We start from the raw sequence: 26,411 nt of genomic DNA, 5'->3' as shown, positions 1-26,411 counted from the left end.
TTTGTTTCTCTTATTTGCATCTTCAGAGAAGAAGCAATGATGGTTTCTAGTTATGCTCTTCCCCATATGTGAAAACACTCTCTGCCATGACTCTATCAAAACCTCCTAATTTTAAAGACCCCCATAAGATCACTCATTAGTCTTCTTTTTTCATGAGAAAAGAAACTCAACCTGTTCATTCTTTCTTGGTGGTATACCCATGTTTTTCAGGTATAATTCTTGCAAAATCTTTTCTTCACCCTCTCTAATGCATCTATAATATGGCAACCAGAACTGCACACAGTACTCTTAAGTGTGGTCTACTGATGATTCAATTCAGGTTTAGCGTAACTTCTTGACTTTTCAATTCTATCCCTCTAGAAATAGAGGGTTACTTTTTTATGGCCTTGCTACCAGTGGTGCAACTTTTAGTGCCTGGTGCATTTGTACTCCAAAATCCCTTTGTTTCTTTACCACATCTAGACTTGTACCTTTGAAGCAATAAGTGACCTCCCTATTTTTCCAACCACATGTACTGTCTCATATTTATCTGTGTTGAACTAACTTCATTTGTCAATTACTTCCCTATTCTTCAAATTTATTAACATACTCCGGAAATTAGTTGCTGTTCTCCTCAGTATTGACTATCCTGCCCAATTTGGTGTCATCTGCAAATGCAGAAATTGCATTTCTGATTTTAAAGTCCAATATAAATTGTGAACAGTGGTGGTACCAGCACTAATCCTGTTGGAACACCACCTTCCCACCTTCTACCACTCTGATTAATTGCTCTTAACACAACTCTTTGTTTTCTGACTTGAAGCAGCTAACAATCCATACTGCCACTTCTCTGACTTTATTCATTATATTATGGGACAGGCTTTCAAAGACTTTTTGAAAATCCAGGTAAGTTACATCTTCAGTACTGCCACTGTTTACTCTATCTGCTACCTCCTGAAAAAAAATCAATAAGGTTGTTCAATATTTTTCCTTTTGAAATGCATGCTGACAGTTCATTATTATATTTTTCATTTCTAGGCGTTCTCCTTCAGTAGAGATTTCATTACGTTTCCTACAACTGATGTTGAGCTGTCAGGACTTTAATTCCTTGGGCATATTCTACCTCCGCTCTTAAATGTACGTATTAGGTTAGCTATCTGCCAATCCTTTGGCACATCTTTTTCTAATGAATTATTAAACAGGTGTAGTAATGCCTTGAGTATCTCTTCTCTAGATTATTTTAAAATGCATGGATACAATCCATCCTGACCAGGGATTTTATCCTCTGAGTTTTATCAATTTATTTAATATATCCCCTTTATTATTTTAAATGCATTTATCTCATTACTCATCTGATAATCGAATGTCATGCCCACCTATACTATTAGATACTGAAGCAACATATTTACTTTATATTTCTGTCATCTTTCTATCATTAACTTAGGTATTATCCTACCTATCCTTTAATGACCCGATTCCCATCCCAGCCTTCCCTTTTTATTGATGCTTCTATAAGATATTTTATTATTTTATGTTTCCGAATAAGTTAATTGTTAATTGTTTAAAAACTTCTCTCCTAATCTCTTCATATTCTCTCTCATCATCCACCCTTCTGCTGTCTAAATATTTCACATTTGCCTCTTTCCTAACCCCAAAATGTTCCCTTATGTCTTTATTCATCCATTGAGTTTCACTAGTGCTTAATTCATTCTTTTCTTTTCAGAGAATATATTTTTCTGGAGGCAAAGTTTTATGTTAACCCGCCAGCAGGTTTGTATGTGGTGGGTGGCCATGAAATTTTTCAGATGGCCTATCCATTGGTCTCTCGCTTGCCCTGACCTCCCTACAATTTTGCAATGGGACGGGTGAGGCCGAGGCTGGCACCCCTGCCCTCACCCTAATTGAGGCCTTTGGTGGTTAATAGACCACATAAGTCATTTCCCACTCAGCCTCAATTTGCAGGCTGGGAATGGGGAAAGCCTGATGACCCTGTCAGGCCTCAGGTGGGAAATTGGTGATGGGTTCCCATCAGCAGCCTCCCTTTAACATTGGGCAGCCTGCCCTTGTGGATGCTTCCTCCTGCCCTACCTTCTCCACCAACACATCTAACCCCTTGTGCCCAAACTCCCACCCCCAAAACCCCTCACCATATCTCACTCCCCTCCTTTCTACCCCGAGACCCCCAAAACTTACCTGGTTCTGAACTCACTGGATTTAGGCTCTGCGGACCGCTTGCAGTCCCAGTCCTGTCCACTGCAATTGGGACTAGCTTAGTGATTAAAAAAAAGGGCGGCATGGACAAGTTGGGCTGAAGGGCCTGTTTCCATGCTGTAAACGTCTATGACTCTATGAACTCTGCTGATTCTCTTGCCATTAAAGCCCTCCCTCATTTAATTCTTTGCTATGCTCCCTCTTTCTTGTGGATCCCTCCTCCCATTTTACTAGTTTGAAGCCTTAGCCACCTCCCATTTCCACGAGGACACAGGCCCCACCTCCTTTCCAGTTTGGTACATCCCATTGATACAATTCTTTTCTGTCCCAGAACTGGGGCCAATGTCCCATGAAAAGTCATTCCTCTTTCCCACACCAGTCCTATGCCATCTATTCATTCAGGCAGTTATATTAGTACTTATTAATTCAACAATTTAAAAATGTCTGCCGGTCCTTCAAGGAGTTTCCACGAGTGTTACTTTTGATTAAAGTATGGTGACTTTAGTGAAGAGATTCTGATGCAATTGTTAACTATTAGACAAGTTGGTTGACAAGTGATATTCCTGCTTTTTAAAAAGAATGCGCATTTAATGAGCAAATAGATAAATACTAACAAGCGTGCTATAAGAGGTAGGGATTGAATTACATAATGCAGCAGATAACAACCAACTCTGGGTTGTCTGAGTTATAGAGTTAGAGGTTTACAGCATGGAAACAGGCCTTTCGGTCCAACTTGTCCATGCCGCCCAGTTTTAACATTAAGCTAGTCCCAATTGCCCGCATTTGGCCCATATCCCTCTATACCAATCTTATCCATGTAACTGTCTAAATGCTTTTTAAAAGACAAAATTTTACCCACTTCTATTACTACCTCTGGCAGCTCGTTCCAAACACTCACCACCCTCTGTGTGAAAACATTGCCTCTCTAGACCCTTTTGTATATCTCCTCTCTCACTTAAACCTATGTCCTCTAGTTTTAGATTCCCATATCTTTAGGAAAAGATGTTGACTTATCTATGCCCCTCATTATTTTATAGACCTCCATAATAGTTGATGCTGGATGTACAGTGTACGTGTGGTACATATTAGGGACATGGCACAGAATAACCAGTGTCAACTCCTGATGTAATGACAGTGCCTTGGGCAGTGTTCCACACCTCCTTACTTTCCCAGCAGAGATACAATAGAGAGAGTTGCTGCATCAAATCACTACCCACTTCGCATTATGGAATGAACAAAAAAATAGTTTATCTTAGAGATAGAATGAAAGCAGTTTTTAAACATATTGTTAATAGTGTAGAGTATTCCATGCCACATCTTGTGATCCGTTTACTTGAATAGGTACCTTACTCCCCTCACTTCCTCATTTATATATATTTTCATTGTAACGTGTCTGAGGAAATCAGTCTGTTTTACTCATTTTTGCACTATGGTCCATGCATATGCTGACAGTATGTAATTTCAGACCCTAAGGCAGAAAGAAATTGCAATAATACAACACTTTTGAGAATGTCGCAACACATTTCACAGCCAATGAATTCTTGTTTCAAGTGCAGTCACTGTTGTTACATAGGTAAATGCAGCATCCAAGTTATCCAGAGCAAATTCTCACAAACAGCAATGAGATAAATGACCAGGTAATCAGTTTTTAGTGATGTTGGTGGTGAGATAAATGACAGCCACTATATTATCACAGAATCTTTTCACATTCTTTTAGCTTTACCCTCGTGTGATGTCTCATCTGGGAAGCTGAACGTCTAATAATGCAACTGCAGAATTTCTAGAATGCACCATGAACACCCAACATACTGATTCAGACTAGCACAGCTGGCATGTTTAATGATGGAAACTTTCAATTATGAAACAGTGAAGTGAGAATTTACTGAAAATGTAACAGGAATGAAAACTTTAAACTATGAAGACAGGATCAAATTTATTTGGAACAGAAGAGATTAAGGGTGGTCGGGAGAAGCTAATACAGGTTTTGAGTGAATAAGTGGTAAAAATGAGTTTTAACTGAGCATGGATGCAAGATTATCATGAGATGTAGGAGAAATGTAAAAGAAATGTTTTCACATGGGGTTATTCCCATAAGGAGTGCAAGAGATTACGGGATAGCAATTCCATAAGGGTTCATCAATATGGCTGTCCAGAGTTTCCACCGATATTATTATGGGAAATTGGAAGAATTCCCTCCCCCACCATGGAAATAGCTTATGCATAACATCACTTAAAATGAATTGCATAAATCTTTGAAAAAGGTGAGAAGGATATACGGGAAAGGACATGTTAGAATATCCAGCTCCAGTGGAAGAACTGGGACTGGCATAAAATTGATGGACCAAATGGTCTCCTGCACTGAATTTCTTTTAAAATTATTGATCTAAGTACGACAAGTGGTTAGCACTGCTGCCAGGGACCTAGGTTCGATTCCCGGCTTGGGTCACCGTCTGTGTAGAGTCTGCACGTTCTCCCCGTGTCTGTGTGGGTTTCCTCCGGGTGCTGCGGTTTTCTCCCACAGTCTGAAAGACATGCTGGTTAGGTACATTGACCCGAACAGGCACCAGAATGTAACAACTAGGGGAATTTCACAGTAACTTCATTGCAATGTTAATCTAAGCCTTACTTGTGACACTAATAAATAAACTTTTACTTTAAGGAGCAAAACCTGCCTTTGGTGGATTTCCAAGAAAAGAATGGAAAATTCTGGTAATATATGGGAGGTGAATCAACATTTGCAAAGATAAAAGAAATTACAGAGATACACCCAACATCAGAACTGAAATTTAATGATAAAATAAGGCCACATAAAAAGATGGGCCTGGAAAATGGAGATTGGTTTTGCTGGTGGGGAAACACAAATAAAATGCATGTTCCAAACAGAGAGAGGAAGTTAATGAGTTAAATGACCAGCACACTGCTTCAAAGAGAGGTGGCAGTTGATACAATAGTCAATAGGTCATTCCTATAGGTAAGAGGTCCATGAAACAGGGGAATGTGCAAATAATTCAGATCATCTAAGTAAAGGCCTGAGAAAATGTGGGGGGATGCAAGTTAGAAACTGCGAAGTCTGTTTTAAAATTTAAAAGGCAAATTGAAATTCTGAGAACAATAAGTGCATCAGTTTATTTAATCCCATGCGGTTTTTAAAATTTATTTCACGGAATATGGGCGTCACTATTTAAGTCAGAATTTATTGTACATCCCTAATTGTCCTTTGGGAAGGGGTCGGTGAGCAGTCTCTGAAACCATTGTAGTCCATGTGGTGTAGGTACACCCACAGTGCTGTTACGAAGCAAATTCCAGGATTTTGATCCAATGACAGTGATGGAACAGCGATATAGTTCCAAGTCAGGATGGCGAGTGACTTGGAAGGGAACATCTAAGTTGTGTTGTTCCAATGCATCTGCTGCCCTTGTCTTTCTAGGTGGTAGAGATCACGGGTTTGGAAGGTGTCACTGAAGGAACCTTGGTGACATGTTGTAGTGCATCTTGGAAGATGGCACATACTGCTGTCACCATGTGTATCAGGAGTAAAGGGAGTGAATGTTTGAGGTGGTGGTGGTGGATGGGGTGCCAATCAAGTGGACATCTTTGTCCTGATGGTGTCGAGCTCCTTGAGTGTTGTTGGAGCTGTACTCATCCAGGCAAGTGGAGAGTATTCCACCACTCTCCTGACTTGTGTCTTGTACAGAGTGCACAGGTTAGGGAGTCAGGAGGTGAGAGTTACTCAGCACAAAATAACCAACCTTTGAACTGCTCTTGTAGCCACAGTATTTGGCTGGTCCAATTCAGTTTCTGGTCAATGATAACCCCCAGGTTATAGACAGTGAGGGATTCAGCAATGTTAATGCCATTGAATGTCAGGAAGATGGCTAGATTCTCTCTTGGTGCAGATGGTCATTGCCCGACACTTGTGTGGCACAAATGTAACTTGCCACTTATCAGCCCAAGCCTGAACGCAGCCCAGGTCTTGCTGCATATAAACATGGATAGCTTCAGTATCTGAGAAGTCATGAATGGTGCTGAACATTGTGCAATAATCAGCGAACATCTCCACTTCCACCTTAAGGTCCAGATAAGGTCATTGATGAAGCAGCTGGCCATGGTTGAGCCTAGAACACTACCCTGTAGAACTCCTATATGATGTTCTGGGAATGAGATCATTGACGTCCAACTACCACAATCATCTTTCCTTGTGCCAGGTATGACTCCAACCAGTGGAGAGTTTTCCCCCAGATTCTGATTGAATTCAGATTAGCTGGAGCTCCTTAATGCCACACTGGTTCAAATACCGCCTTGGTTTCAAGGGCAGTCACTCTCACCTCTCTCGAATTCAGCTCTTTTTTCCATTTTGGACCAAGTCTTCAATGAGGTCATGAGCCAAGTGACCTTAGTAGAATCTTAAGTGAACACCAATGAGCATTTATTGCTTAGTAAGTGCTACTTGATAGCACTGTCGATGACACCTTCAATCATCTTGCTGATGATCGAGAGCAGATTAATGGGGTGGTAACTGGCCAGGTTGGATTTGGCCTGCTTTTTGTGTGCAGGACATACTGGGGCAATTTGCCACATTGTCAGGCCAATGCCAGTGTTGTAGCTGTACTAGAACAGCTTGGCTAAGGTTGCAGCTCGTTCTGGAGTACAAGTGTTCAGTACAATTGCCAGAATATTATCAGGGCAGAAACCTTTGCCAGTGCCTTGAGCCATTTCTTGATATCACGTGGACTGAATCAAATTGGCTAAAGACCGGCAATTTTGATGCTAGGGTTCTCAGGAGGAGGCCACAAAGCACCGTCTACTCAGTACTTCTGGTTGAAGTTTATTGCAAAGTCTTCAGCCTTGGCTTTTGCACTGATATGCTGGGCTCTTGCCTTATTGAGGATGGAGTTACTTGGGGGGCCTCCTCCTCCTGTTAGTTGTTTAATTGCCCATCATCATTCGCACTAATGTGGTAGGACTGCAGAGCTTAGGTTTGATCCATTTGTTATGGGGTCACTTAGCTCTATCTATCACATTCTCCTTACGCTATTTGGCATGCAAGTATTCCTGTGTTGTAGCATGTTGACACCTCATTTTTAGTTATGCCAAGGGATGCTACTGCACTCTTCAATCTGCCAGTTGATGGTTTTGGTAGAGCGATGGATATGCCGAGCCAAGAGATTACAGATTGTGGTTTAATACAATTCTGCTGCCGCTGATGGCCCACAGTGCCTCATGAATGCTCAATTTTGAGTTGCTTCATCTATTCGAAGTCCATCCCATTTAGCATGGGATATCTGTTATTTAACTTATTTTATGTTGAGCCTTTTTTCTGACTTGTTTAATATGTTTGTTTATCTTTCCAATTCTGAACAAGGGACAGGTCCCAAATGTTAAAGTTTCCTTTTGTTCTACTTGTGTTGACAGGCTGTTTAAGCCATTAATCTTGAATTTCTTCAATAGATGCAACTGAGAAGTTAGATCTGAAACACATCATTCTGTTGTTCTCATGTTATGCCTGCATTCCCTATCAGTCTAATTTAAATATACCTGAATATAAAAATGGACATAGTTACTGTGGATATTTGAAGTACAATGAAAACACTGAATTTGCATGATTGGTTGCTTTTTTACAAATTAAATTTAAATTTTGAATCTATCTAACAGTCACTTAGGTACATTTGGCAAAGCAATTTTAAGTAAATATAATCGTAGAAGCTTTCCTATGTTTAAAGTTTATTTATTAGTGTAACAAGTAGGCTTACATTAACACTGCAATTAAGTTACTGTGAAAATCCCCAAGTCGTCACATTCCGGCCACTAATGCCTATTCAGATAGGCTGAGGGAGAATTTAACATGGCCGATGCACCGAACCAGCACGTCTTTTAGACTTTGGGAGGAAACCAGAGCACCCGGAAGAAACCCATGCAGACATGGGGAGAACACGTAGACTCCACAGAGATAGTGACCCAAGCTGAGAATTGAACCTGGGTCCCTGGCACTGTGAGGCAGCAATGCTAACCACTGTGCCACCGTGTTGCCCCATTTAGCATAATGTTTAATGCTGTTCGTATAGATGGCAGAAAAACATATTCATAGAAACAGCATCTCCCTGTCAAGATATTGCTCTAAAACTTACCATAAAACAGCAGGAATATAACTTTATATCCCACAGCACCTAAAATTCTGGGCATTACGTTATACCTGGCCTGAACTAGCTTAATTATAAGTATTCGGCATGTTTGTATCCTTAACGGGGTGGGCGGGCAACATGGTTATGAGATGAGATACGATCAGGCCCAGTGATCAACAGATGTAAAAAGATTGAGGCGATTTGGTCATATTGTAGTTACACATGGAACTCACTAAAATGTCACTATCTTTTCAGCCATTTAATTGAGTTGTACCATGTTTACTCATCTCCCTTGGTACAAATGCAGAGGAAATTTGAGGTCTTGTTTTGTTTCCTGGGCCTAATCAGTACTGGCTGCTCAACATTCCCAAGATTACTGTGACTTCCCTTCTCTCTAGAAGTTAGAAAACGGAAACATTGGGTGTCAAAATACTTATTTCATTTTGAAATTGTGCACACTTAGGACTGCTGGTGAGTTTCAGTCAAATCTTGCAAATTTCAGAATGATATTTTGACTGGCTGAGGATGACGATTGTGCAGTGATTATGTTACTTGATTAGTAATCCAGAGTTTGCACTACAAGAATATGAGTTCAACTCGTAAAGAACAAATTTACCTTAATCGTAATGCAGGAAGAGCAGAATGTTCCTCCTGGCTCTATATTCAAACTCTGAGCTGCTGTTGGTCACCACTTACCCCATCCCTTTCTGAATTTCCTCTGCTTTTTGCCTCCATAATCCGCATGTGGACCTCTCAGCCCCCCCACCCCCAAACCCCAGACTCACCTTAAGCCCTTGGGCAACACCTCAATCTTGCACACTCCTCCACAACTGGTAAGTTACCTCTGGGGCTGTGAATGGCACTCACATGGCACTATAATAATGTGGCTAATGGACTTTTTGATCAATTTGTGTTGTGATCTAATTTCTGAACCATTGGCTTAAAAAGTTTAGCGTGAAATCTTTTGAGCCTTCAGTCATTCCAATAAATTGATAGAAAGCAATTTAGATTTGAAAAGAGATATGTTTTCAGAATGTACCTTTGCGTTTGATATTTGTTTCGCTGTTCAGAGCAGCAATGACAAAATTTGCAGTCAAACATGTCTTGACACACTCACCAAGCATACCGGTCATATTCCAAAAGTCACAAAGTACTTAGCTACCTGCAGATCGCAGATTGGCTGTATGCTGGTCCCTCAGTGGCACTTAAGGCCTGTCCAACCTGTGTCTGTGTCAGACCAAGAGACAGACGCCGAATTTTAAATGCTTTTGCAAACTCACGAATTTCTTCAAGGTTCACTCCATCGACCTCACTGGCTGCTGTTTGTGGATCTGCAGTAAGCAAAGTGAACAGAGCATGTCATGTTTAAAGCAGGCTACACGCACACAGGTATACACATGCGAGCATGCAAAAACACATGCACATAGATAGATATGACTGACGTACACACACACAATTTAACTGCATCCTCGGACCATTTTACTATCCCGCCCAATTTCCTTTACATTGACTTTGTTGAAATCATTCAAATCAACAGTAGACAGCACACACACAGACAGACAGAAACAAATGTGTACACGCACACATTTACATAAAGGCATGCACAAACGGACTAATGGCCACACAAACTACATGGGTGTACACACACAGACTCACATGCCTGTAAAAGAAGCCAGTGAGTTTTGGTAGATTAAGCTGCGTAGAGCTCTAGGCCATACTTACTGCCCTCTGTTACTTTGGTAATTTACTACAACTGAGAAAGGGGCACCAGTGAAATAAACACTGGCTAAATTACACACTTGTGTAAAAAAGAACTTGTGGAGATGTTGATTTATCAGGAATGAGTTATTACATGTGCAATGATAGCATTGTAATATCACCTCACTGAACACCTCAAATACTCCAAGTACTTCAGAGCAACAGTCCAATCCTTTTGCAGGAAAATAGATTTTCATATCATTGTGAGCATAGGTGTGGAAGAGACAGGAGTAGGGAACAGAATGTGACCAAATTGGCTGGAATTGGAGGATGAGAGAAGGGACAAAAGAAGCAACAAGTGCGGAGACAGAAAAAGAACAGTGAAAAGAGATTGAATGCTGAGAGTACAGTGGAGAAAGAAGGAACAGCTGAACAAATGGTTACAGCATCAGAAAGAAACTGAAAGAAGCGGAGTAATGTTTCAATTGGCTTATATAGACACTCTGCAGGTCTGGCCGCATAGCTGATAGAGAACAAGTCCCTCCCTCATGGATTCAACCGTCAAAACGGTGACCGATCTATCTTCTCTCTATACATGCTGGTGGATCGTCCCCAGCCTCTTCTGTTTTTGTTCGGCTTCAGATTTCCAGCATCAACAATATTTTGCTATTCATATATTTCATTGTACTTTGAGTTGGAGTATCAGCACATTCACGGAAACATTAACAAAAGTCACAACTTTTCCTGTCAAACCACTCATGGGAAATTCCATCCAAAATAATTGGGAAGATGTCAGTCCATGAACCATTGAGTGAAAGACGCTGAACATGCAAGTACATAGCACTCTCAGATATTCACAGATCAAAACATGACCAGCAGCTGGTCCTGAATTTTAACCCCGACTGTGGTGAGATTGTGCTATTGGTATCAGGACAACAACAACTAAAATAAAAACAGAAAATGCTGGATAAACTCAGCAGGTCTGACAGCATCTGTGGAGGAGAAACAGAGTTAACAGTCGGAATTTTACCATCCCGCCCGCCACGGGAATTGGAGCGGGCGAGGGGCAGACCATGAAAAGGTCCGTTGACTTTGAGCAGGATTTTACGGTTTTGGGACGATAGAGGCCGTAATGTTGCACCCAACATTGTGGTCCATATGATCCTTCAACAGAACTAAAGAGGGATAGAAATGTAATGAATTATCTAGTTGGGTTGGGGGCGGGGAGCGGGGGACAAATTGGAAGGTCAGAGCTAAGGAATAATTGACAAAGACCAGCATTTTCTGTTTTTATTTCAGATTTCCAGCATCTGCAGTATTTTGCTTTTGTTACAACAACTACTTGCCTTCAGTGGAGTAAAATGTCCCAAAGTGCTTTACAGGAATATAATTAATGAAAAAAATGATGCCCAGCCAAATAAGATGACATTAGGAGAGGTGGCCAAATTCTTGATACAGTAAGAAGTTTCACAACACCAGGTTAAAGTCCAACAGGTTTATTTGGAATCACGAACTTTCAGAGCGCTGCTCCTTCATCAGGTGAGTGGAGGTAGGTTCACAAACACGGTATATATAGGCAAAGACACAATTGCAAGGTAATTACAGATTGGAATGTGAAGAATGGATGGAAAGTGAGTCTTTACAGGTAATCGAGTTTTCACAGGTACAAACAGTGTGCCTGGAGAGAGGGATAATCACAGGTTAAAGAGGGGTGAATTGTCTCCAGCCAGGACAGTTAGTAGGACTTTGCAAACCCAGACAGTATGATGGGGGTTACATGTTGTGTGATGTGAACCCAAGATCCCGGTTGAGGGCGTCCTCGTGTGCGGAACTTGGCTATCAGTTTCTGCTTGGTGATTAAGCATTGTCATGTGTCTTGAAGGTCGCCTTGGAGAACGCTTACCCGAAGATCGGAGGCTGAATGCCCTTGACTGCTGAAGTGTTTCCCGACTGGAAAGGAACGCTCCTGCCTGGCGATTATTGCGCTGTGTCCGATCATCCATTGTCATGGTCTCGCTGATATACCACGCCTCAGGACATCCTTTCTTGCAGCGTATGAGGTAGACAACATTGGCTGAGTCGCATGAGTATGTACCGTGTACTTGATGGTTGGTGGTCTCACGTGTGATGGTGGTATCCATGTCGATGATCCGGCACGTCTTGCAGAGGTTGCTGTGGCAGGGTTCTGTGATGGCGTGATCGCTGTTCTCCTGAAGGCTGGGTAGTTTGCTGTGAACAATGGTCTGTTTGAGGTTGGGCGGTTGTTTGAAGGCAAGTAGTGGGGCTGTGGGGATGGCCTTGGCGAGATGTTCATCGTCATTGATGACATGTTGAAGGTTTCCAAGTTTTGCACGCATGAGGGCAGCCTCAACCGGGATCTTGGGTTCATGTGACCCCCACCATACTGCTTGGGTTTGCAAAATCCTACGAACTGTCCTGGCTTGAGACAATTCACACCTCTTTAACCTGTGATTACCCCTCTCTCCACGCACACAGTTTGTACCTCTAAAGACTCGCATTCCAACCATTCTTCACATTCCAATCTGTAATTATCTTGCAATTGTGTCTTTGCCTATATATGCTATGTTTGAGAACTAACCCCCAAAAATCTGATGAAGGAGCAGCACTCTGAAAGCTCATGATTCCAAATAACCCTGTTGGTCTTTAACCTGGCATTGTGAGACTTCTTACTATGCCCACCCCAGTCCAATGCCAGCACCTCCACCTCAAATCCTTGATCAATGAGGGAGATTTTAAGAATGCTGCCTCTTCCTCATAGGGATGCGGGATGTGTAGAGGACAGCAGCAACAGTGCCTCTGGATGTGCCGGGTGACAGTGAGGCTGCGAGTGGGTAAGCTCCTCACCATGCCAACTTGGAGTCAGACTCCTCTAAGTTCCTTGACAGTAACAAAAAGCTGTCTGACAGGTCAGCCAATGAACCCAGCATCTTGCAGTGCATGCTAATTCATGTATGCCATCCCATAGAAGTCTTTGTCAGGGTCCTTTGCAGCAGGACTCGTCTGCCACCGCAGCCTCTGGTGAGCTGGCACACAAATCATCCTTTAGCACAGAACTGTTTGCAGCCCACATGGTGCTGCATGTACTGACCCTAACTCTATACCAACCTCCAAGGTAAGTGCAGTGCCAGGGTTTTTGAGCTGGTGGCTGAAAGGCTCAGATCGAATGGCAGGGCCTCTTCACTTCTGAAATACACTCAACAAAAAGGCTGGAAATACTCAGCAGATCAGTCAGCATCTACGAAGAAAAACAGATAATGTTTCAGGTATGAATTCCATCAGAATGAAAGGTCATCCCAACCTGAAATGTGAGCTCCGTGTCTCTCCACAGGTGCTGCCTGACCTGCTGAATATTTTTCACCTTTTCATTTTTTATTTCATTCCTACATCTCATCTTGCCTCTGTTACTGGACATCACGGCTATTGTTTGAATACAATGCAAAAAGAAAAGCCATCAAAAAAACAAACATTCCAAGCTAAATTTATAAATGAAATCAATGCAAACCAAAGTAAATTAATCACCCTTGTGCCTTTCCTGTGCCTTTGCCTGTCCTAATTCACTAAGCAGTGCTAACCACTGTAGCTGCAGCCTGGTTGGCGGAAGCCTGCTGACTTTAAGTGGAGGAAATCGCAGGTGGCCTTGGAGGATGATCACCAGGTCTGGGCCAAGGGTGCCCAGCTTCAAACTGCACCACTTCAACAGCAACAGCCTTGGCAGGAATTAGCGAAAGCTCTGGCAGCTTGGCGGGGGTAGGAGGAGAAATACTGCCATCCTGAGAGTGGACAACATATTCCCGCTGCATGGACACATTGCTACTCCCCTGTTATGATACCTCAGCAATCCTCGTAATTGGTTGCTGTGACACACTGCAAACCCCTTTGCACACGGTACCCCACAGCCATCATGCAGTCTGACCTTGCATTACTGCAACCTGTGCTGCCACTGCATCACACATACAGTAGATGGCTGCTGTTTGCACAGTAATGGAAGTTGCGATATCAACCATCATTCCTGCATCATGGTTAGATACAGAATTATGTGAATGGAGTTGACCACTATTTACATGCTGGAAACGATGTGCTCCTAGCTCTGAACCTGTGTGTGAGCTCAACCTCCAAATATTGGCACCAGCATTATCCTTTGTCCTCTGCCCGGTTGCAGCCCACTTATGCCTGGTGTCTCACCTCATGCAGATCTCATCTACATGCCAGTATGTGCTGATTTTAAGTGGAGGAAATCACAGATGGTCTTGGAGGATGATCACCAGGTCTTGGCCTAGGATGCCCAGCTTCAAACTGCACTAGCAGCAACAGCCTGGGATGTTTGGCAGGAATTAGCAAAAGGTCTGGCAGATTGTCAGGGGTCGGAGAAATATTGCCATCCTGAGAGTGGACAATTCAGTATCTGAGTGGTAGCTGAGAGTTGAAATTGAGTAAAAGCGTTTCTTCATCATTACTGTCCTCTTGCTGTCCCTCCATCTCCTGGAACAAATAGCACTTCCTGGCTATCTGAAAGGGGAGACCCAGGGGGTAAGGTTGGCGTGCAGAGAGAAGGGAAAAAATTAGTTGTGCAAGCCCACACCATCTGCAGTTTGTAAATCAGAAGAGTGTGGGATGGGAGAAGTTAAAAATGATTTTGAGGAAGTGAAAGAGGGGGAGGGTGGAAACAAGACAAAAGCGCAAGTCTGAGATAGGCTGGAATCCAGGAGAGATTCAATGACAAAAGGTTTCATGGGGCAAGGCTAAATGGAGTGATCATGGGACACGTAGGGAAACAAAAGAGGTGTGAATGGCTGGAATGAGTGGTGATCTTATTGAAATATACAAGATTCTGAGAGTCAATGCTGAGAGTATGCCTGTGGGAGATTAGAGAACTGAGGGAACAGTTTTAGAACTAGGAATCTCCCATTTAATTCTGAGATGTGGAAGAATTTCTTCCTTAAGGGTTGTTAATCTTCAGAATTCTTTACCTCAGAAAACAGTGGAGACTCGATCATTGGACATATTTAAGATTGAGTTAGACAGATTTGTGATTCATAAGGGAGTCAAAGATTATAGGGAACAGGCAGGAAAGTGGAGTTGAGGTAACTTTCAGATTAGCCATGATCTTATTGAATGGTGGAACAGGAGTCGAAGAGCTGAATGCCAATTCTTGCTTCTATTTCTCATGTTCTTATATTCTTATGATGGGGTGATAGGACATGATGAGGACGACTAATATGAGGATATCGTCATCTTCGATGGTCTTAGCCCTGCCATGGCCTCAGCATTGGGCATCCCAGTAATGACTATCATCTTCTCTTTCGTGGGGTGTTAGGGTGTGCATGTGCATCACTCCCCTCTCCGGTTAGCTCCTGTTGCCTCCAATTACGCACCACCTTCTCCTGCAGGAGAGGAGTAAGTGTGTCAGTGGATGTCATGCTATTTGTTTGGTTCATCTGGCTATCATGGTTGAATAATTGGCATTGTGTCCAACCTGTGAATGTAGTTTGCTGCAATGCCAAGTATGTAGCAGAGCACATGTTAGGTAACAGTTATGTTTAATAGAGATTGTTGGTACGTGAGTTATGGGGCTCTTGTGATATGTCTGAGGCTAGCAGCACAGTTGGTAGTATATGGCATTTGAAAATACTTCACTGACCTTGACCACTCATGTAAGGTCATTCAATTTCTTCCAGTACTGTATCCAGGTCCTTGGGGCTTGAATCCTGGTATTGATCTCCATGGGTATCTGCTCCCACCACCTTCTGGCCCCTTATAGAAAAACAACACCTTCTCCATCAAGGCCTCCAGTGGAAAACCTGCTCTCTCCTTTATTGTGTAATCCTAATGTTCCCCCTGACTCTTTCCCAAGTCAGAGTCACTTCTTGCAGGATTGCCTGCATCTGCTCCAGGCACTAAATACCTCTCCTTTAAGAGGTGCATGCTAGCTTTAAGAGATGCAGGCTAACTTTAAGAGATGTTAGCCACTCACAATTTTGGTCTTCTGTTGCTGTGTCCTAACAATCAACAGTGTGATTATAGATCGCTGGCTAGAAACTGAAACCATTGACATGAACAGGACAGAGCCAGCAGCCACCAAGCACAGGTTCATCCTACATCACTATCACAATGAAGCACTTAGTGTTCTTTGTTGTAATGCAAGGAAAGCAGCAGCCAATTGGCACACAGATGTGTTCTAAAAACAGCAATGAAATAAATGGTCAGATCATCTGTTTTTGGTAATGATCAACAAATTAAATATTTACCAGGGCACCAGTGGAATTCCAATTCTGTCACTTGAGAAGGCATAGAACATAGAACATAACAGCGCAGTACAGGCCCTTCAGCCCTCGATGTTGCGCCGACCAGTGAAACCAATCTAAAGCCCCTCTAACCTACACTATTCCAATATCATCCATATGTTTATCCAATGACCATTTAAATACCCTTAATGTTGGCGAGTCCACTACTGCTGCAGGCAGGGCATTCCACGCCCTTACTACTCTGAATGAAGAACCTACCTCTGACATCTGTCCTATATCTATCACCCCTCAATTTAAAGCTATGTCCCCTCGTGCTAGCTATCACCATCCGAGGAAAAAGGCTCTCACTATCCACCCTATCTAATCCTCTGATCATCTTGTATGCCTCTATTAAGTCACCTCTTAACCTGCTTCTCTCTAATGAAAACAACCTCAAGTCCCTCAGCCTTTCCACATAAGACCTTCCCACCATACCAGGCAACATCCTAGTAAATCTCCTCTGCACCCTTTCCAATGCTTCCACATCCTTCCTATAATGCGGTGACCAGAACTGTACGCAATACTCCAAGTGCGGCCTCACCAGAGTTTTGTACAGCTGCAACATGACCTCCTGGCTCCGAAACTCAATCCCTCTACCAATAAAAGCTAACACTCCGTACGCCTTCTTAACAACCCTTTCAACCTGGGTGCCAACTTTCAGGGATCTATGCACATGGACACCGAGGCAGATGAAGTCTTTCATCCCCTCCAAAAGACAGCACTTCTGACAATGCAGCAGTCTCTCAGCGCTGCACTGAAATGTTAGCCTGGTTTATGTAGCTTAAACCCATGAGTTGCTGACTCAGACCTGTGAGTGCTATCAAGAACTTATTAAAAGTTATTGTTGTTTATGATATTGATTAAAGAAACATTAATAGCTGTGAGGAGGGATGATATGGCCATATGGGTTGAACTGAAGAAGAACTAAAAAAGCAACTACACTATGGCACAGGAAAGCAAATATCTGAGAAGTGCAAACACAATAGGGCCATAAAAGTGGGAGAGTTCAACTCCCTCACGTTAACTGTGATAGAACTAGTCTGAAAGGCAGAGAGGAAATAGAATTCTTAAAATGTATTCAGGAGAACATTTTAGCCAAAATATGTAGCAAGCCTAACAAGAAGGTGTGATTTTGGACTTAGTTTTAGGGAAGGAAAATGGGCAGGTGTAAGCGATATCAGTTGAGGTGAATTTTGGTGTAAGTGATTATAATCATATAGGTTTAGGGCAGTTATGAAAAAGGACAAAGATAGACTAGGTCACCCAAGGCTGGAATCGAACCCACGTCCCTGGCGCTTTGAAGCAACACTGCTAACCACTGTGTCAATCTGCCACCTTTAAAGAAAAAGGATAGGACAAACAAATCCAGAACCCCCTGAATGTCAAGGAGTTTAGAGAAATAAAGAACCAAAGAAGTTTATGATAGATACCAAGCACTCAATACATGAGAAAATCTATAGGAGTTTAAAAGTGGAGAGGCAAAATTAAAAATGAAATTAGGACAGCAAAAAAGGCAAACAAAATCAAGGAAAACCCAAAGATATTTATAAATACAGAAAGAGCAAGAGGATAACTAAATGAAGAGCAGGGATTATTGGGGTCCATAAGAGTAACCTGTGTGTGCAGGCGGAGGATGTGGGCATGGTTCTTAATTAATACTTTGCATCTATTTTCACAAAAGTGGGGGGGGGGGTGCAATTACAGGCATTACAATCAGTGTGAAATATTAAATACAACTAATACAGTAAGGTGGAAGTATTAAAGGGGTTTAACATATTTGAAAATGGATAAATCCCCAGACTCAGATGAAATGTATCCCAGGCTATTTCGGGAAGAAAGGGAAGAAACCACTTTGCAGAAGAGTCATACAGACTTGAAACGTTAACTCTATTTTCTCTCTCCACAGATGCTGCCAGATTTGCTGAGTTTTTCTGGTTTGGTTTCAGATTCCAGCATCTGCAGTATTTTGCTTTTACTTTAAGAAATAATGGGGACTTGGACCTTAATTACCCAATCCTCCATGCCGACAGGCATAGTGCCAGAGGACAGGAGGGCAGCTAAAGTTGTACCATTAATTTAGGGTACGGTACCGGGCGGCACGGTAGCACAGTGGTTAGCTCCAGGGACCTGGGTTCGATTCCCGGCTTGGGTCACTGTCTGTGTGGAGTTTGCACATTCTCCTCATGTCTGCATGGGTTTCCTCCGGGTGCTCCGGTTTCCTCCCACAGTCCAAAGATGTGCGGGTTAGGTTGATTGGCCATGCTAAAAAAGTGCCCCTTAGTGTCCTGAGATGCGGAGGTTAGAGGGATTAATGGGTAAAATATGTAGGGATATGGGGATAGGGCCTGGGTGGGATTGTGGTCGGTGCAGACTCGATGGGCCGAATGGCCTCTTTCTGTACTGTCGGGTTTCTATGATTTCTAAATGAAAAGTGAGTAATTATAGGCTAGTTAGCCGAACTGCGATGCTGGGAATATTACTGGAAATGTTCTGAGGGACAGGATAAATCTTCATTTAGAAAGATATGCACATCTTTTGACCAAAGATGTGCAGGTTAGGTGGATTGGCCATGTTAAGTTGCCCCTTAGTGTCCCAAGATATGCAGATTAGGTGAATTAGCCATGGTAAATGCAGGGGTTTATGGGGATAGGGTGGGTGGGGAGTATGGGCCTGGGTAAGATGCTGAGTCAGGGCAGACTCAATGGGCTGAATGACCTCCTTCTACAATGTAGGTATTCTATCTTTCCACGATATGAATTAAGCAAAGACAGTCAGCACAAATTTGTTAAGAGAAGGTCGTGTCTAAATAACATGATAGGATCTTTTGAGGATGGCATAAGAGGGGTTGGCGTAGTCTATATGCCACACGGATTTTAGCAAGGTCTCAAGGATTTTACAAGGTCCCACTTGGCAGAGTGGTTTCAGAAGTAAAAGTCCATGTGATCCAAGGCAAAGTGGCAAGTTTGATCAAATTGGCTCAGAGGCGGGAAGGAAAGGGCAATGTTTGGTGGGTGTTTTTGTGATTGGAAGGCTGTTTGTAGTGGGGGTTTCTCAGTATAGGTTCCTAGCGTTTTGTGGCATATATCAGTGATGTGGACTTGAGTATAGGGGGTATGATTAAGAAGTTTGCAGATGATCCAAAGATTGGTCTGTGGCTGATAATGAAGAAGAAAGCTGTAGACTGCAGGAAGATATCAATGGGCTTGTCAGGTTGGCGGAAAAGAGGCAAATGGAATTCAATCCAGAAAAGTATGTGGAATGCATATGGGGAAGGTTAACAAGGTAAGGGAGTATACATTAAATGGTAGGATACTGAGGACAATGGAGAGACATTGAAGTGCATGTCCCCAGATCCCTGAAGCTGGTTGAGCAGGTAAATAAGGTGGATCAAGAAGGCATTCAGGATATTTGATTTATTTGCCAAATCATAGAATATAAGAACATGGATATCATGCTGGAATTGTATAAAATACTGGTTAGGCCACTGTAATTCTGGTCACTGCACAATAGGAAAGATGTGATTGAACTTTAGAGTACAGAGGAGATTTGATGGGATCTTGACTGTACTCAAGGAATTTGGTTACGTGGAAAAATTGGACAATTTAGCAGATTATTTTCTTTGGAACAGAGGAGGTTGAGGGGAGATCTAACTGAGGTGTAACATTAGCCAGTAGTCTTAGAATCTTAGAAACCCTACAGCACAGAAAGAGGCCATTCGGCCCATCGAGTCTGCACCGACCACAATCCCGCCCAGGCCCTACCCCCATATCCCTACATATTTACCCACTAATCCCTCTAATCTACGCATCTCAGGACACAAAGGGGCAATTTTAGCATAGCCATTCAACCTAACCCGCACATCTTTGGACTGTGGGAGGAAACCGGAGAACCCGGAGGAAACCCACGCAGACATGAGGAGAATGTGCAAACTCCACACAGACAGTGACCCGAGCCGGGAATCGAACCCAGGTCCCTGGAGCTGTGAAGCAGCAGTGCTAACCACTGTGCTACCGTGCCGCCCACGGCCAGTAATGTAAAATTATGAGGGGTGGCGATAGTGTGAATAGAAAGCCTCTATACACCTTGATTAAAGGGTCCATAACGAAGGCATTTAGGTAAGAAATAGGAGATTAGAGGGGGTCCAAGGGGAATCTTTTTAACCTAGAGTGTAATGGGGAACTGGAACTCACTGCCAGAGAGGGTGGTAGAGGCAGAAATGCTCATAACATTTAAAATATACTTGGACATATACTTGATGTATCATAACCTACAAGACTATAGACAGAGAGTGGCTAAGTGGGGTTGGGCTGGTGAGCTACATTTTGGTCAGCATGGATTCAATGGGCTGAGTAGTTTCCTTCTGTGCTGTAAATTCCTATGATTTTATTATCACCTGTTGGCAGCCCGACTCAAATTTTAAGCGAGCCTCAAAATCGGCAAGAGCATTTTTAATTTAAATTGGGGCCCTAGCAATGGATAGACATTGGACAATGATGCAGAGTAGTTTAACCAATCTCCCATTTTGGGCCTCTCCACAAACAGTGCAAAGAGCCTCAGTACTGTCTTTCACAACTCTTCTTCAAGCCGATGGGTGCTTTGTGTTTCTCCACTTAAAGCTTCTGGTCGAAGGCATCATATTCTCCACTGATATGCTGCCTAGCATGGAGTGTTTGCAGCAAATGGGTCCTGACCTTGAAACTGTTTGGGTTTGTCACTAGTGCCACTGGGCAGACCTGCACCTCCATTCCCCTCCCTATGTGTGCCATGACCAAAAATATCAAGCTCGAAGCTGAAAAAGATTCTAATAACGTAACTCAGACTGTTTCTCAGCCTGAACTAGATTGCTTGTGCTACTGATATTTGGCCAAATCTTCCAGTCTCCAGATCATCAGAGACAGGACACATGTCCAAAGATGTGCATCGGGACCATGTGGAAGGCCTGATACACTGACCTATGTGGGAACTGTCTGGGAAGTTTCAACTTCCGGTGGGCATTTCCCTGCTCCCTGAGACTCTCCGTGAATATCTCCAACTCTGAGTTAGAGTTGCAGAATTTGGACAGCTCCATGGAGAATGCACCAGCTGATGGTGAATAATAGTTAACTGCAAAGCATTGCTTGAAACTTAAACTAGGCAGTTTGACTCTAATTGGTCAAGACATTGCCCTGAGGAATGAACCATAAAACATCTGTCACTTATTTTGTTTAGATGAAACAGGCACACTGAGTGTACATGTTCTTTCTGTCTTCTAAGAATGGGACTGAGAACATAAAACGTAGCTTACAGTACACACAAATGTGCAACACTGCGAGCTTGACTGACAATCGTTAGTTGTCAGCATAATTTTTAGCACACTGTGGATTATTTAGCAAATGTTGTCTAAATATGGAATCACATCTAATGTTGGATCTGGGTAACTCCACAACCGATATTCCAATCACTCCCCTGACCACCTGACCTACCTGACTACCCTTCTGACCCAACTGCCCTCCTAGTACTGTCCATTTCGTTACTGTATAAAGATTTTTGAGACTCGCTTGAAATTTGAGTCAAGCTGCCAACAGGAGATAATAGAATCATAGAAATTTACTGCACAGAAGGAGGCCACTCAGCCCATTGTGGCCATGCTGACCAACAAGTAGCTAACCAACCTAATCCCATTTAGCCACTCTCAGTCTATAGTTTTGTAGGTTATGACACTTCAAGTGTATGTCCAAGTACTTTTGAAATGTTATGAGAATTTCTGCCTAACCAAAACCCTGACTAGACCAGACCTGACTACCCTCCACTATCCATTCACCCACCAACCCCCTATCTTACTTACTTACCCACTTCTCCATTCTACCTACCCTACCCAAACACCCACACTCACTTCATCCATCTACCCCTTAGCAATCTCACCTATCTACCCACATCACCCACTTATCCACCTCATTCACCTATCCTCGACACACTTACGCACCTCATCCACTTACCCACATCACCCATTTGCCCTGATACCCACCTAACCACCTACACACCTCACCCAATTACCCTCCACCCCCTACCTATTAAGCCACTTACCCACCTTACCTGCCTCACCCCCTACCCACCACAACCAATTGCCCACTTAACCTCCTACCCTCTCTCTCCCTCACCCCCTACACACTTATCCACCTACCCAGGCCCTACCCACCTCACCCTCTTACCGATTCATTCATCCAGTCATTGACATTCAAACTTGACCTTTACACCTACTGTATGGCTACTGCTGTAAAAAGTGGGTGCGTCCAGTCTTCCCCCAACTTGTCTCCGCTCCAATGGAGATCTCCAGGGGATGCTGTGCTGCGCATTTCTATGAAAGCAGGACTCAAAAGACCCCAATGGAAATGCACAGCAGCATCGAGTCGGAGGGATTTACAAATGTAGTGGCAATCGGCGATCATTGCCACTGCTTGGAAGATCCAGACCGATAGATATATTGAAATTAGTGCTAGGTCATTTAATAATGAAAACAAGATGTATTTTTTCCCACAGAAAGGATAGTGGAAATCTAGAATTCTCCCCATCAAAAGGTTGCAGGACCGAGGAAGACTGGGGCTTTCATGACTGAGATGGATGGATTTTCCTTGGGTAATGTTTCCAAGAGACATGGAGCGAAGTTGGATGGGTTGCAGTATAAATTAGCCATAGCCTAACCGGCTCAAAGGGCTGAATAGCCTATTTCTGTTTCTATGATGTTAATATCACATGGGGTAGAATTTTTATCAAGGTTTTCCCACTATTACTGCAGTACTGGAGAACATTGGAAACAGCTGTTTCAGCCGATCTTTGATCAAAATTGTGGTGAGGCAAGATCAGTGCCATGCCCACAGAAACTCTAGCTCCCCTGTGTTCATGGTGGGCTTTAATTGGACTTAAGCTCCTCTCTGTCCCTCACAATGTGGTCATGGACTGACATCGCATACATCGTGTTTGTTTGGAAAAACACAGACATTACAGCAAAAGGAGACAATTTAGCCCATTGCCCCTGCGAGCCTGCTGGTTCTTCAATAGGAACTATTACTCTAATCCATTTCCCTGCTCTTTCCCCATATGCTTATGTACGCCTCCTTTCAAAGACTTAACAATTTCCTTTTAAATGTCTCTGACAAAGGATCGTCTAGACTCAAAACATTGGCTCTATTCTCTCCCCACAGATGCTGTCAGACCTGCTGAGATTATCCAGCATTTCTGTTTTTGTTTCAGATTCCAGCATTCGTAGTATTTTGCTTTTATGTTTTTAAATGTTATTGTAGTCACTGCTTCTATGGCCAATCATGGTAAAATGTCTACATTCAAATAACTTGGTGATGTCTTCTAACTTCCCCTTTCCATGCAGGTGGTACTAGAACTGAGCTAACCTGGATGGACCTTTCTTTTTAGCAAAAACATAAATCAATGGATTGTGTCAGTTTCAACAAATGCATTATATTGTTTGTCTGACAGCTGAACAACAAACAGTGCAGTGAGGAGCCCCTACTTACTGCTGACTAACTGTCCAACGCTCAGAGCTGAAGAAGAACAGGATGAAGAGGAAGAGGAAGAGGCTTGACGCACTGGGCTTTGTGCGAGAGAGGACTGCCCATGTGCCATGTGCAGAAGGTTAGCCTGGGACACTGGCTGGCCTACCTGCGGATGCTGCTGCTGCTGCGGCGGAAGCAGAACACACAAATATACACTAAAAGTTAGATTACACACAGATCGAAGGGGAAAAAAGTCAGTCATGTCAATTCACATAAGGTCTGCATATAAGATAAGAGGATAGGTTTCCTTTTGGCTTTATATTTTTAAATTAGACTCATGGTGAAGATAAACAGAAATAAAACGGTGCCTACATTAAGCTGTGACTACATTAAAAGAACAAGGTTAGTGACATTTCCACAGTGTAAATTCAAAACTATATATATATATTTTAAAAGCTCTAATTTGGATCAAGTGATTCTTATTCCTTTTAAATGACTATCAGTGATTCGTTTTCACAATGGTAAGATATTCTGGTTGTAAAATTCAACATTGACGGGTAAGCAAAACACTGGCAGTGGATCAGCTGCTCATTATACATCTAGCTCTATTTGTTCTGTTGACTTTGGTATAACATATGGAGGATCCATTCGCATCCATTATGCACACTGACTAAAGCTGAATTGTACCCTTGCTGTCAATAAAAGTACATGGAGGAGCAGAATTCATAAGTTAATGGTGAAGATCCTGGTCCTAGTGCAGATCCTCATTCCATTGGAAGGCAGATTGAACAATTGGGCGGAAAATTGGAAGTCAGTCTGCCCTCCTATTGAGTGAGAGTCAGTCTGCCCTCCTATTGAGTGAGAGTCAGTCTGCCCTCCTGTTGAGCGAGAGTCAGTCTGCCCTCCTATTGAGTGAGAGTCAGTCTGCCCTCCTGTTGAGCGAGAGTCAGTCTGCCCTCCTATTGAGTGAGAGTCAGTCTGCCCTCCTATTGAGTGAGAGTCAGTCTGCCCTCCTATTGAGTGAGAGTCAGTCTGCCCTCCTATTGAGTGAGAGTCAGTCTGCCCTCCTGTTGAGCGAGAGTCAGTCTGCCCTCCTATTGAGTGAGAGTCAGTCTGCCCTCCTATTGAGTGAGAGTCAGTCTGCCCTCCTATTGAGTGAGAGTCAGTCTGCCCTCCTATTGAGTGAGAGTCAGTCTGCCCTCCTATTGAGTGAGAGTCAGTCTGCCCTCCTATTGAGTGAGAGTCAGTCTGCCCTCCTATTGAGTGAGAGTCAGTCTGCCCTCCTATTGAGTGAGAGTCAGTCTGCCCTCCTGTTGAGCGAGAGTCAGTTTGACCTCCTATTGAGTGAGAGTCCTTTTGCCCTCCACCTGAATGGAATATGGTTGAGTTGCAGGGAGGGCAGATCATTTAGTTTCTCTCTTGCTGACACCCCCAGCCATTGCTGTCAGCAAGTGGGTCACATGGTGATTTGGAGACTGGAATGAAGAGCTACTGATGGTGGGTCATGGGCCCGGACTAAAGCTATCACCCAAACAATGTTTGCAGGTAGCAGGCATGGAAGGAGTGATCATCAGTGGGTTTAGAATAAGGTTCCATTTGCTGTTTCAGTTAGAGAAAATCACTATACCCTTCCATCATTAACTTGTAGTCCGAAGACACAAACAAGCTGGTGGCCTGTAACACATAAGGAATAGGTGGAATTGGAGGAAACTGAGACATCCACAAGATGGGGCCAGTCTGGTGGTTACTTCCAGTTTATTACAAGGATTTACACTAAGGTCTGGAGAATGGACAGAACAGGCCCAGATGGTGGGTAATGAGCTGGGATCTCAGGCTCACTTTCCCCCGGGAAGCATTTGCATGAAGTGAGCATGGCAAGAGTGGTCAACAACATCAACTTCCACTCATATAGTACCTTTAAAGGTGCTTTAAGGGAGGTTATTAAACAAAATTTGGCACCACACCACATAAAGAATAGGGCAGATAACCAAAAGCTTGGTGTAGGAGCTAGGTTTAAGGAGCATCATAAAGGATGATAGAGAGTTTGAGAAGTTTAGGGAGGAAAGTCCCGAGCATTGGGCCTCAACAGTTTAATAAATGGCGCAGTGATTAAATCAGGATGCATAAGAGGCCAGAATTGGAGAAGTGCAGAGATCTCAGAATTGTAGGGCTGGATGAGGTTACAGAAACAGGGAAAGGATGAGGACATGAAGGGATTTGAAAACAAGGATGAAAATTTTAAAATTGAGGTACTGCTTAATGGAGAGCCTGTGCAAATCACCAAGCAAAAAGGGTGATTGAACTTGCTGCGAGTTATCATACAGGCAGCAGAGTTTCCAATGACTTTACAATTATGGAGGGAAGAATGTGGGAGGCTAGCTAGGAGTGCATTGTGGTCTGGATGTAACAAAGGCACGATTGGGGTTTTCAGCAGGAGATGAGCTGAGGTAGGGATGGAGTTGGGTGATGATTCAGAGGTGAAAATAGACAGTTCTAGTGATGACACCGATATATGAGAAATTCATCTTGGGGTCAAACACATCACCAGGATTAGAAAGTGTCTGATACAGCCGTGGGCAGTTGGCAGAGAGAAAGGATGGAGTCAGTGGCTAGGAAAA

General features: G+C 43.1%; 1 protein-coding gene across 1 annotated transcript in view; it reads right to left on the bottom strand.

Moving 5' to 3' along the window:
• The window catches only part of pou6f2 (POU class 6 homeobox 2), a 649,655-nt gene that overhangs the window by 42,470 nt on the left and 580,774 nt on the right, over positions 1-26,411 (bottom strand). Inside the window, exons 9-10 of the mRNA XM_078215507.1 lie at positions 23,815-23,977; positions 9,472-9,640 (exon numbers count right to left, since the gene is read on the bottom strand). Coding sequence (XP_078071633.1) covers positions 9,472-9,640; positions 23,815-23,977 — 332 coding nt within the window. The remainder of the gene's footprint in view (positions 1-9,471; positions 9,641-23,814; positions 23,978-26,411) is intronic.

Source organism: Mustelus asterias, chromosome 7 (genome assembly GCF_964213995.1).
Source record: "Mustelus asterias chromosome 7, sMusAst1.hap1.1, whole genome shotgun sequence".
NCBI classification, from domain to species: Eukaryota; Metazoa; Chordata; class Chondrichthyes; order Carcharhiniformes; family Triakidae; genus Mustelus; species Mustelus asterias.
Note: the sequence above shows the minus strand (reverse complement) of the source record. Positions and strands in the feature narration are given on the sequence as shown.